This window comes from Venustampulla echinocandica (assembly GCF_003357145.1).
Source record: "Venustampulla echinocandica strain BP 5553 chromosome Unknown scaffold_2, whole genome shotgun sequence".
NCBI classification, from domain to species: domain Eukaryota; kingdom Fungi; phylum Ascomycota; class Leotiomycetes; order Helotiales; family Pleuroascaceae; genus Venustampulla; species Venustampulla echinocandica.
Genome location: NW_022474207.1, coordinates 485,653 through 498,106, shown reverse-complemented (window position 1 = coordinate 498,106; position 12,454 = coordinate 485,653). Strand labels below are relative to the sequence as shown.

Below are 12,454 nucleotides of genomic sequence, written 5' to 3'. Positions count from 1 at the left end.
AGATGTTTGTTCTTGGGATACTGGTTGACCACAGATTAAGGGACATCAACGAAGATCCTAGCAATTCGAACTCTTCGTCCGTCCAACTACAGCGAAAGAATTCGACAGCTTTCTCAATCTATGCGATCTCGCGGATAGGCGATATTGGAAAACGAGATCGAATTTGCTTACTATCTCGCGGGGCTAGTAGTTCAGGGCGGCATTATCGTAGCATTGACACAGCTGCCCTAGTATCAAGTCTACAATATTCTAACTGCCAATATTGTAGAGGACTGCAAAATCTTGCTTGTATTGCGAGAGCTGGCGGAGTTCTTCAGCTTACCCTTCGACAAGTTGAGCATCTTTGATATATTTTCCTTCATCACCGAAAAGAAACTTGATCAAGAACGTGATGACTACTCCGAATCCTATACTACATTCCACGATATGATATTAGAGAAACTACTAACGGTGATATTAGTGAATAAGGAGAAGCTCAATAGCTAATGCTCAGTACTACATGGCTTTTCACTATAAACTCGGCTTCCTCCAGATATATAGTGGAAGCAAAGGCCTTTGCTATCTTTTAATCCTTGTAAGTTCTTCAATATCGACTCCCGAGAGTATGTTAGCTTATACTAACGATCGTTTTCGCATGTTGTGCTGTCTTCAACTACACTTGAGGGGCCTAATTGTTCAGCTTTCTTGATATAATTTAGAGCTGTCTTATGACCAAGGTATTGAGACGAGAGTAATCCTTTCCTACTAAGCTGACCCATATAACTGTAGGCAGATCTACTTTGAAAACTGTACGTGTAATGTTCGAATTCATACTTTACTGATAGAATGGAGCTCAGTTGCTTGTGTATTGAGTCGCGTTTTGCTTCGAGTAAAACTTTTATTTGTATTAACAGAAAATTTCTGTATGAATTCTATATTACTTACAAAAGAGTTCCCAAGGCACGCCGAAATCGATATAGTCTTGTACAAACGAAAGGTATGAACTAGTGTGCTCTATCATCATTGCGTATGTAATAGCTGAAAAGGCCTGTGCTTGGTCGAGTAAATACGCAGCAGTTATAAGCTCCATCTATTCCTTCAAGCTTACGATATTCCGATGATCAAGCTAGTGATGAGTCGTATACTTTTTGCCAAACCAAAATAGTAATTTAAGTGAACTATGATCTTTACTAGGGCGACACGACACGCTTCTCTTCATCATATAACACAGCACAACAGCTTCTTGTAGCTTTGAGGCATATCGACGCGACAGAAAGTTGACGATATCAACAGCAACAATTCTTGTAATAATATCAATTGTAAGATTGGCCTGTACGACAATCGCAAGCGGAAACGCGAGTTTAGGCCGCTATTAGGCATTGTTGACAACGAATCTATATACGCGCGCCGGCCGCTATCATCGAAACGTCTAAGAGTAGCTATCGGCGATAGCTATCCCAGAACCACAGTCGCTCCTCGGCCAGATACTCTTCTAAGGGCTCTGCGGTGCGATGCGCTCTCTTCGTACGTCTCCAACTTCCAGAATAAGAATAGCTAAACTAGTTCGGAGTTAGAATTGCGCACTAATAAAGGAACGACAGTCCTTCGTGGCAAAAGGATCGAGTTCTTGAGACGGGATCGTCAAGTCAGTCGCGCTATATTTACTTCTCTTGATAAAGGGCTGACTGGTGGTTACGAACACAGCTTTATCTTTAGCCTACGACGGGAGAACACTTGAATTCGAACTTGATTCATCGTTAGCATTCGAGCCGAATAATCTATTCCTCGTGCTTGAAGTAGTAGTCGCGCAAGATCCGGAAGCTGTGAAAAAGAAGGCCTAGGATTATATCAGAGGCTCTCGTGGAAAGATTGCTTTTGTGGTGGTGATCATAGATGATGACGTCGATGCCCCGGATCTGGGTTGGCTGGGTGGCAATACCAAAGCAGGAAGGATGCCCAAGAGGTTTCATTGTGGAGATGGGAGATGGGAGATGGGAGAAGGAAGGCAGAAGGATGAAAGTACAGCGATATAACGTAAGGTACTCAATACTCAGTACTGTTACTCAATACTCAGTACTGTAGGAAGTACTGCTTCGCATCATGGCATACCACGCACTCCGTACATACTACGTACACACTACGTACTTTATCAGTGCAACCTTCTTATCGCTTAGTCTGTAATCGGTAGTGTGTACAGTACCCCGCATTGGCGCAGCACCACGATAAGGCTTGGTACTGGGACTGGTACTGGGTACCGACGCTGGTACTTGCACTGGTACTAGGTGCTGGGTACTAGGTACAAGTACCCAGAGGGACTTACGGAGAACCTCTAGAGATGACGTCGGGGGGAGGTATTCTTATGGAGGAGCATACTCAAGATTCCTGTTCCTGTGCCTGGGCCTGTTCCTGGACGGCTTCAATAATACTCCGTAATGAATGTCACGGTGGGCACAGGCATATATATATAGGTAAGTACCTATGGATAGAGATAGATTGGATTGTTGTTGGGAAAACGACGGGGTGACGGTACTACGTAAGGTACATAGGTACCCATATACTTGCTTATACGAGGAGGGGTCTCTTGTTTCACCTCGAGGGCTGGTGATGGTGATGATGATTGATGAATGCATCGATGTACGATGTAGCTATGACGGAGATATCCATCATCGAAGCCATAACCAGCTGCTCCCATCCATCTCGAGGCCCATGTCTATTTCCATGTCCATGTCCATCTCCATACAAGACGATACAAGACAGTACATCTCCAGTACATCTCCAGCGCATCAATTGCCGTTCCTTGTCGCGTGCCTGGAAGCAATCAAACCCAACCCAATCCAATCCAGCAGGCACAACCCCGCATCACCACACCACCACAACACAACACAAACCACCACCACAACAGATACACAAATCTCCACGCCCTCCCACGCTCCCGCAGCCAACAGGAGCCCCGAGCCGGGCACCATCATCACATAAGGCATCCGGGTTATATGAGGGTCTGCGACACAACCACAGTGCAACCACAGGAAGCACATGAACCACATAACCGCACACACACATATCCCTCTTCCAGCTGCTGCTGCTGCTCCTTTCCCCTCTCCGTCTCTCTCGCGCCCCCTCCATCCCCGTCCCTTATTTATTTTCCACCTCTTTTTCCTTCCTCAACCTCCCTTCACCATCTTCATCTTCTTCATCCTCCTCATCTCATCCCATCATCTTCATCCACCGCGACTCCAGCCTTACTGTATGAGACACGCTGCCCCATCGATACGTACTGAAGTGAGAAGACACAGGTGACTGCTTACTTGTACGCATCGTGATTCGCCGAAGCACCCGCCCCGCCCGCATTCGTCGCGCTCAAACAACCGAACGCCAGCTCTAACGCCAGCTCCAGCTTCAACAACTCCAGTTACAGAGTAAGAGGCAGCTTGCCATTTGTTCTTCACCAAACACAATTTGATTTCTTCCATCGGCGGGTTCCTCGGCAGCTACGAACCGGCGACTGCGACTGCGAGTGCTAGTACAAGTCCGAATACCAGTACCAATACCTGCAAGGTGAGTGCTCGACCGACCTAATCCTTTGTCTTTGGTAGCGCGGCTCTGAGCTCGTCGTGCGTCATCATCCCCCATGCGCGATCACATCCGTGTCAATTTCAATTTCAATCGCAATCGCAATCGCAATCGCAATTTCTTTTGTGTGCTCTGCTCTGCTCTGCCTCCCTCGATTTTCCGAAATTTCCGATTTTCAACGATCGCGTCTGTCCGATGGCGGAAAAAGGAACAAGACAGCCGTGGTAGTTCTCGGTCTCACTATCGTCGTTATCCAACAATAGCGCCCGCTCCATGCCGCTCGGGTCTTCCAGGGCGCATTGTATCGGCCTCAATTGGGCTCCGATGGGCCCCGCATTTTATTTGGCTTCATCAAAAAGTCAAGAGAATCCGTCATTTCGTATTCCTTCCATATCTCCATTCTCCATCTTGTCTTGTCTTGGTCCTATGCTTCCTCGACCACCATTTTGCGTGCTGAGAAGAGCAAGGCTAACGAACGTCCGTTCTTTCCCCGATCTCTAGCCTTCAAGGTGCTCGATCTTACCATCATCTACCACCACGCACCTCATCTCATTGAACCCCTCCGCTCTGTACTATGTCCACTACCAATTCTATTAAACAAGCTGCCGAAGCCGCGCGCAATAAAACCTCCGAAGCAACGAAAGCTCTAGCAGAACTAGACACAATGGCGGCCAAACAAGACTTCCTTCACACGCCCTTCATGCGTGCCGCTCTCCCATTCATAAACGGCGGCGCAGGGGGCATGGTGGCAACGACAGTGATCCAACCAATCGACATGATCAAAGTGCGATTGCAACTTGCCGGCGAGGGCGCCAGGACAGGCCCAAAACCGACGCCTTTATCCGTAGCTAGAGAGATCATAGCTGCAGGCAAAGTCATGGATTTATATACCGGCCTTTCAGCGGGCCTACTACGGCAAGCGGTATACACAACGGCCCGACTCGGGTTCTTTGACACCTTCATGAATACACTTACCACCCGAGCAAAGGGGAACGGTAACCAGATTGGCTTTGCAGAGCGAGCAGGTGCAGGCTTATCAGCCGGTGGCCTCGCAGCCATGATTGGCAACCCCGCGGATCTGGCGCTCATCCGCATGCAATCCGACGGCCTGAAACCCATCGCCGAAAGGAAGAATTACACATCCGTTATCCACGCCCTGAGGAGCATTGCGAAATCTGAAGGCATAACAGCTCTTTGGGCTGGTGCGGCGCCCACGGTCGTGCGAGCAATGGCGCTGAACTTCGGGCAACTGGCCTTCTTCTCAGAGGCGAAGCAGAGGTTAAAAGACACACCATTGACTCCTAGGTCGCGGACCCTAGCTGCCAGCGCTGTTGCTGGGTTCTTTGCGAGTTTCTTCAGTTTGCCATTTGATTTTGTGAAGACGAGGCTGCAGAAGCAGCAGCGGGCGCCGGACGGCACTTTGCCTTATAAGAGCATGGTCGACTGTTTTAAGAAGGTTGCAAAACAGGAGGGTTTGTTGAGGTTTTATAGGGGATTTGGCACATACTATGTGAGAATCGCTCCACATGCGTAAGTACACCCTCATTCAAGAGCCATTGGAAAATGCAATCCTAATAAAGCCGGTATAGGATGGTAACGTTAATCGTTGCGGACTACCTTGGCTTCGTTACGAAGTGATATATAGATTCCGAGCTCGATCGAGGAGGGATTATATCTCATGTCTTTAGACCAATCGAGAATGGATCCACATAACAATCGGGAAAGGAGTAGGAGTTTTGAGGCATAGTCGAAAGACCATTCCCTTTTTTTTGCATGTATTTGAGAGCGGGTACACAGTCATGCACAGTCGATTGGCATTCCGTGATTAATCCCCGTTGTAGTTCACTCGAGCGCCATAGCGCTTTCTTGCTTCTCATAAATATGATCGTTGAGCTGCACCGAGAGAAATTTCCTCGAATCGTCTGCCTTGCCCCAATGTCTATGCGTGCCAACTCCATCGCTATGATCAAATAAAGCATTTATGCCATTACCTCAAGCAAGGCTAGTCTTTCCATAGCCTCCCCCCGCAGCTTTCCTCATCTCCAAAGCCCGCTTGTATGGGGGCGCAGTGGGAGGCTGCACGGGATCAAGAGTTATCCGATCCTTGGGTAGGTGATATGAAGCATCCGCATCGAACGCCGAAAGATCACCACACGCCAAAAACGGAGCAATCCATTTGGTATCCTTCCTCATATCTGCATCATCATCTGGAAGCGTGAGCTCCACAATGCCACCTTTACCCCTTAGCGCAGGTCTCGTCTGCGTAGTTGACCAAGTCCCTGTTACCGGATCCTGCAACACCGTCGACGCAACAATAGGCTCTTGCTCGACCTTTGTCATAACCATCTTCTCCAGCTTATCACCAACCCCCATCGGGTCCTGGAGACTAGGCCTAAAGCCCTCTGGAGGCTGGAAATTCAAGCAGACGATAAATGCCTCGACACTACTCGCCCTACTAGACCTCGGTTTCGCAACCACGACCTCTTCGAAGAAGATGCTCAGCTGTGCATATAGCAAGTCTACATTCCGACCGCGGAATATCTTCGCGACGAATTTCCCGCCGGGGCGGAGAACGCAGAGGGCGAGGTTTAGCGCTGCGAAGAGGAGTTGCGATTGCACGTAGATGTCTAGATCGTGCAAACCCGTAACGTCCGGCGCGCCGTCCGAAAGCACCAGGTCAACGGGATGGGAGGCATGCTGGGAATCGGACAACGAGTCGTACGTCGGGTCGAGGGCGCGGAGGAGCAGAGGAACGGTTGCAGGGTGCGTGATATCGGCTTTGAGGGTTATGATTCCCTCAAGGGGACTCATGGGCTGGAGATCGATAGCGACGATCTTGACGTCTTTCCTCGGCCTCAATTCCTCCCCTCCACTAAATTCTTCGCTCTCCGCTGCAGATTGCGGTTTTATTATCCCGCGTAGCATCTGCAGTATTTTCGCATCTTTATCTTCCCATGCCCTCCGACCGAATTTTTCGCCCTTGATCAGCACCCGGGATAGAACCTGGCTCCAGCTTCCCGGCGCTGCGCAGAGATCGACCACGCGGGTGACGTCTTTGAAAAGGTCGAATTCTGGAATTATATCGTCAGTATAGGTCCATTGAGAGCGAGAGTGGTTGGGAATGGGGTGTACGTTACCTTCATCCAATTGAAGAAGCTTGAATGCGCTGCGCGCCCTCCAACCTTGCTCTTTAGCAAGCCTGTAATAAGCATCCCGCTTATCCTTTGAGGATTTGCCCATAATTTGTTAATAAACCCTTAAAAGTGCTCCTGCGCCGCCCATTCGAAATATGCGGTGTCGTGAAAAGTGGTGGTGGTAAAATTATTGCAAGGCTGAAATGTGGGCGTTCGCTAGTGCGGGGCTGATTGGACGCTAAGAGATACAACTCGAGAAAAAAGTTCCAGGGACCCAAAACAAACACCTTGGTTTTTATATACACCTCGATATTGTAGAATTTTTCCAGGGACATCTGCGGATATTCGAAATGGCTTCATCAGCGGCCAAACGTTGCGCCCCGATAGCGACGGTGAAGGGATATCAAAAACCCCAGAAACGGCAGAAGATCGAGCTTGCGAAGAAAGATGTTCCAGCCGTGGAGAAGAAACCGGTCGTCGTCGATTCGCTGCCGTGGAACGAAGTTAAATTGCCGGATATGTTTGATGATGCAGAGGGGTTTTATGGGCTTGAAGAGGTAGAAGGTGTGGAGGTTATTCGTGAAGGAACTCAGCTCAAATTTGTAAGTAGCTGTTGATTTTTATTTATACAGCCTAGCTTACCATTTCTAGGTATCTGCGAATACACAAACGGTCGATCATGACGATGTTTTTGAAGGGTTTGGCGATGATCCTGTTGAGCCATTGGCTGCGGATAAGGAGTCGAATGGTTTGAAGAAATCGGGTAAAGAGAAGAACGAGAAAAAGAAGGCAAAGGAAAAGAAGGAGAAGAAGGAGAAGAAGGGCAAGAAAGCCAAGAAAGAAGACTTAGAGGAGGTGGAGTCCGAAGTAGAGGACAAGGAAGGACCGAATCCGCTCCAGATGAATGCGTTCAAGTTGCTGGAACAAGATGAAGAAGAGGGGATAGATATGTCAGCATGGTCTGAATTGGATATCTCCTCCGCAACGCTCGCCTCACTGTCAAAGCTGGGCTTCGCAAAGCCAACGCCTATTCAATCAGCAGCAATAGCAGAGATCCTTGCAGGGCATGATGTAGTTGGAAAAGCAGCGACTGGGTCTGGAAAGACATTGGCTTTTGGGATACCCATATTGGAAAGCTGGCTTGAGACCTACGGCGAGCTGGAGGAAGAGCACGAAAAGGACCCCCGTCCTCCCACTGCACTGATCCTATCCCCGACCCGAGAACTGGCGCATCAGCTATCTGAACATATCAAGGTTCTATCCAGCGGGCTCTCGAATTATCCTTACGTGGCTACCGTTACTGGAGGCCTGTCCCTTCAAAAGCAGCAACGTCAACTTGCGAAGGCCGATATTATAATTGGCACGCCGGGGCGCCTGTGGGAGGTGATGAGCGCAGATATTGCGTTATCGGAATCGCTCAAAAAGATCAAGTTCTTGGTCGTTGACGAAGCTGATCGGCTCTTAACTGAAGGCCATTTCAAGGAAGCGGAAGAAATTCTCGGTGCCTTGGACAGGCAACAGGGCGCAGCTGAGGGTGATGAAGCGGTCCCCCCGACTCGGCAAACTTTGGTGTTCTCCGCAACCTTTCATCAGGGCTTGCAGCAAAAGCTGGCTGGGAAGGGAAAGCATGGACTTATGGATGAGAAAGATTCAATGGAATATCTTCTGAAGAAGCTTAATTTCCGAGAAGATAAACCGAAGTTCGTGGATGTCAACCCTGTTTCTCAGATGGCAGAGCGTTTGACAGAGGGAATGGTTGAATGTGCTGGCACCGAAAAGGTATGTGAAATCAATCATTACGTCGCCGCCCAATATCTAATATATTACAGGATCTGTATCTCTATTCGCTGCTTCTATATCACCCAAACCAACGTACTTTGATCTTCACCAACTCAATCCATTCAGTTAGGCGTCTCACTCCTCTGCTACAAAACCTCAATCTCCCAGTCTACGCTTTACATTCTCAGATGATACAGAAGGCCCGACTACGGTCAATTGAACGCTTCTCCTCTCCAAAGTCTCCGGGGTCAATACTCGTCGCCACCGATGTTGCTGCCCGAGGTCTCGATATTGGAGGCGTACAACTAGTAATTCATTACCATCTACCACGCTCTGCTGATATGTACGTGCATCGCTCAGGGCGAACAGCTCGTGCGGCCGCTTCGGGATCAAGTATTCTGCTTTGCGCGCCTGAGGAAGTTGTTGGAACACGTAGACTTGTTGCGAAGGTTCATGCTCAGAACGCGATTGCTGGGACTGGGAACAAGTCGAAGTACTATATGAGATCTTTGGACCCCGATCGCAAAGTCGTTGAAAGGTTAAAGCCGAGGGTTACCCTGGCTAAGAAAATTGCAGATAGTGCTCTGGCCAAGGAGAGGAAGGGGCATGACGATGATTGGATCAAGACTGCTGCCGAAGAGCTGGGTGTCGATTATGACAGCGAAGAATTTGCGGCTGCTGGTGGGGGCCGTAAGGGTCGGGGGACTGGAAGGAAGTTGAAGGAAAAGGAGGCGAGAGGACTTACAAAGGGCGAGGTGGGAGCTTTGAGAGGTGAATTGAAGAGTCTTTTGGCGCAACGAGTCAATGTTGGAGTTAGTGAGAGGTATTTGACGGCGGGGACGGTGGATGTCAATGAGCTGTTGAAGGGAGCAAAGGGGGATTTCCTAGGGAAGGTTGATGGGATTGGTATGGATTCGTAAGGTGATATAAGATAAATGATATTCTTGATGACGAATATGCACATTTATACTTGGCATAACTACACTTTGGATTTTGATATAATAGGGAAGTTGTGTGCCTTGAATGTGTTTTATCGTTAGGCTTCAAGTGGATCCCTTGGCAAAAGACCAGTCGGTGGGTTTTAAGGATGCACTTAGAATACCTTATTACTAAATCTAACGAGAAGTGATGATGCGTACCCTAATGGGACCTATCGTCAGTTGATGAAGAAAATAGAGTCGTTTCTAGAAAAGGGGGTGGGGTGGAACAACTTTGTTCCATCTTACAATAGCCGAGGCAGCTTGGACGCGTCTTCCACATCAAGACGCGACGGGAGCAATCTGTAAGTAGCACATTGAACAGTTCCCAGGCGGGACTTAAACAATCTGAATTGCCAGAATGCCGCCAAAAACTAGAGCAAGCGCGCCGGCAAACCGTGTCTACAAATCTAGCACCCCTCTTCAGCAGAGCAAGCTTCCAGTTCAGAAGAAGCGCGTCAGGTCGTATGGCAAAACTATAGGCCCTCGGATTCCGAAAGCAGATAATACGCTCACACAAATGGATTTCGTTCAAATGACACCCTCATTCGAGGAGGAGGAGGAGGAGGAGAGCGTGGGATTGGATGTGGATGAGGTAGTGTTAGAGAAAGCCAGGAAGCACCGGACGAAAACCATTGGTGACGAACCCCTCGCCGAAGCGGAATCAAGGAGGAAAAGGAGGAGAACTATGGGTGATGAACCTTCCGCGTCAAGAAAACCGAAGAAGAAGAGTCGAAAGTCTACGGGTGGAATACCCAACGCCATTCCCCAATATCATACGCAAACCATAACCCAAATCGTCGACTGGAGTTGTTCCGCTCCAGAAGAACAGCCAGAAGAGGATCTAGATGTGGGAATTTATAGCGGCCCATACTCTTCACAATCCCCCAAACCAGCGAGAAAACCACCTAAGATCTCCAAATCCACCAAAGGAGCCTCCCCCACCAAGAAGAATCAAAGTACTAGTGGTGACATGCTTCGTCCTCAGACCCCTAGTCGGAATATATACCGCGAAATTCCCGCTTCTCAATCTCCAGCCACACCAACATCTACACATTTGCGAGCCTCTGTAAGGCGCTTTCCGCTGGCAGAAAAGTCTCCCAACATCCCAATACCTTTCAATGCGACCAGAAAACGCCAACCCAGTCCTCGGAAACTGCCCACACTTGAAATCCAAGATACCTTTGAAACCTCACCAGATGTCAGCGAGCACCCCCGTGCGTTTTCATCTCCGAAAAGATCGAGCCCTGCGAAGAGCGTTAGATTTGCTATACCCGAAGATGATGAGGAGGTGGTCGTGACTTCGCCGTCCGTTAAGAAGGAATATAATCGAGTTTCGCCGTCCCGGAAATTATTGTGGCAGGCAATGCCAATAGAAATTCCTGATTCAGATGCTGAAAGTGATGAAGAGCAGGGGAACTCGTGTGTGGGAGAACAGGAGACGCAGCCTGCGGGAGATGGGTTCGGTAATCCTGATTTAAATATCACGAAGATTGAACCAGAAACACAATATGGTGAGATTGGCTTAGATACACAGCTCCAAGCTGAAGGATTGCTTGACCGGACACCAAACTTTCTCAATTTGGAGGCCATACAAGAATATGAGGAGCCGGCAAATGACATACCGGAGGGTCGCAACCACATAATAGAGAATGGGTGCCTGGAGTCTACTGGAGTGGATGAGGGGCCCACAAGTTCCAAAACTGAAGACCGGACCCAACAATTACGAAGCCAACGCGTGGAGTTGAACGAAGGAAGAGATGAAGAACCAGCAAGTGACATAACAGAATACCGGACCCAAATGGAAAGCCAACGCCTTTCAACCCAATATGTACATTCTATGGCCCCTAGGACGATAGAATCAGATATATTTATCTCAGTCCCCCCTCAACAAGTTGCAGACATCCTCAGCAGGACCAAAGACCATATAACACGAAACTGGCAAATCCCAGCCCCAGTTTCACGAATATGGATCTACGAAACCGCACCAATATCAGCTCTAAAATACATGGCTTCCATCGGTGCTGCCAAACGTCCTGGCGAGATTGGCAGTGAAACTGGTAAAGGAAACGTCCAATTCAACGCAAAAACCCGTGGGCAATGGTACGCATATGAAATACTTAAACTGTATGAGCTAGCAGACCCACTTCCGCTGGCGAAGCTTGTGGAAAATGAATGGCTTCAAGCCGCACCCGCCAAATTCAAACACGTTCGGCCTGCCGTTCTTGGGCAATTGATGGCGAACCTTAAGCCGCCTCTATTCAGTCCAGCATCGGAGGAAAACGAACCACCTCAACAAGAAGGGCCATCGTCATCGTTGACTGATACGCAGGAGGCTGAGGAACAACTGCTCAGTACCATACGGCAGTATACACAACACCCAGCAGTGCTAGAATCAGTACCGTCATCCCACCAACCATCATATCCTGCCTCACCTGAGGGCTCACCGCACATTCCAGAGACAGCGCCCTCCAGTCCCCCCAACCATCCCCAGCCTCACTCTAATCAGTCTAATGTACTACGGCCCTCCCAAGCAACAACCGTTGACTTAACTCAGCCCCCAACGCCAAGGCAGCACTCCGTCACAGAAATAATATGGGAATCCCCAACTCGCCCCGTGCCCTCCAGCAAACTCCCTGCCCCAAAACGGGAGTCAGACGTGAGGGACTATGAAGGCCCTGAATCACTAGTGCCTTTCTCGATGAATTCTAGCCAGCTTTTGACCAAGAGTCAGATGTTGCCTGAGAGTTTGTTGTCCGAGAGTGTGCCGGCTCCGCCGGGGTTTGTGCTAGATTCTGAAGCTGAGGACGAAGACGAAGAGTTTTGAGTACGTCGAATTTTTAAGCGATTTGCGTAATTGGGAAGGAAAAGAGATAAGGTGCATGGGTTTGGCGCCATGGTACATTCCTGTCTAGTACTCGGGAACTAGATATGAAGGGGTTTTGGGTTTGAAATTTGAATGAAGCTATGCCCATGCTGGATATCGCTACCAATTTTGCTCCTATGACGAGCTGT

The 12,454-nt window shown here is 48.9% G+C and overlaps 3 protein-coding genes across 3 annotated transcripts; 2 read left to right on the top strand and 1 right to left on the bottom strand.

Moving 5' to 3' along the window:
• Nucleotides 1–4,123: 4,123 nt before the first annotated feature.
• BP5553_04520 (Mitochondrial carrier) lies at nucleotides 4,124–5,187 on the top strand (the record flags this gene model as incomplete). The annotated part of the gene is made up of 2 exons (XM_032013143.1): nucleotides 4,124–5,079; nucleotides 5,139–5,187. The coding sequence occupies 2 exons, from the start codon at nucleotides 4,124–4,126 to the stop codon at nucleotides 5,185–5,187; spliced, it is 1,005 nt and encodes a 334-aa protein (XP_031869743.1).
• Nucleotides 5,188–5,541: 354 nt separating this feature from the next.
• On the bottom strand, nucleotides 5,542–6,789 carry BP5553_04519 (putative tRNA cytidine(32); the record flags this gene model as incomplete). Its single annotated transcript, XM_032013142.1, has 1 exon — nucleotides 5,542–6,789. The coding sequence occupies one exon, from the start codon at nucleotides 6,787–6,789 to the stop codon at nucleotides 5,542–5,544; it is 1,248 nt and encodes a 415-aa protein (XP_031869742.1).
• A 244-nt stretch (nucleotides 6,790–7,033) lies between these two features.
• BP5553_04518 (uncharacterized protein) lies at nucleotides 7,034–12,266 on the top strand (the record flags this gene model as incomplete). The annotated part of the gene is made up of 5 exons (XM_032013141.1): nucleotides 7,034–7,285; nucleotides 7,335–8,462; nucleotides 8,513–9,378; nucleotides 9,586–9,744; nucleotides 9,800–12,266. 5 exons carry the CDS (start codon nucleotides 7,034–7,036, stop codon nucleotides 12,264–12,266), a joined length of 4,872 nt encoding a protein of 1,623 aa, XP_031869741.1.
• Nucleotides 12,267–12,454: the final 188 nt, after the last annotated feature.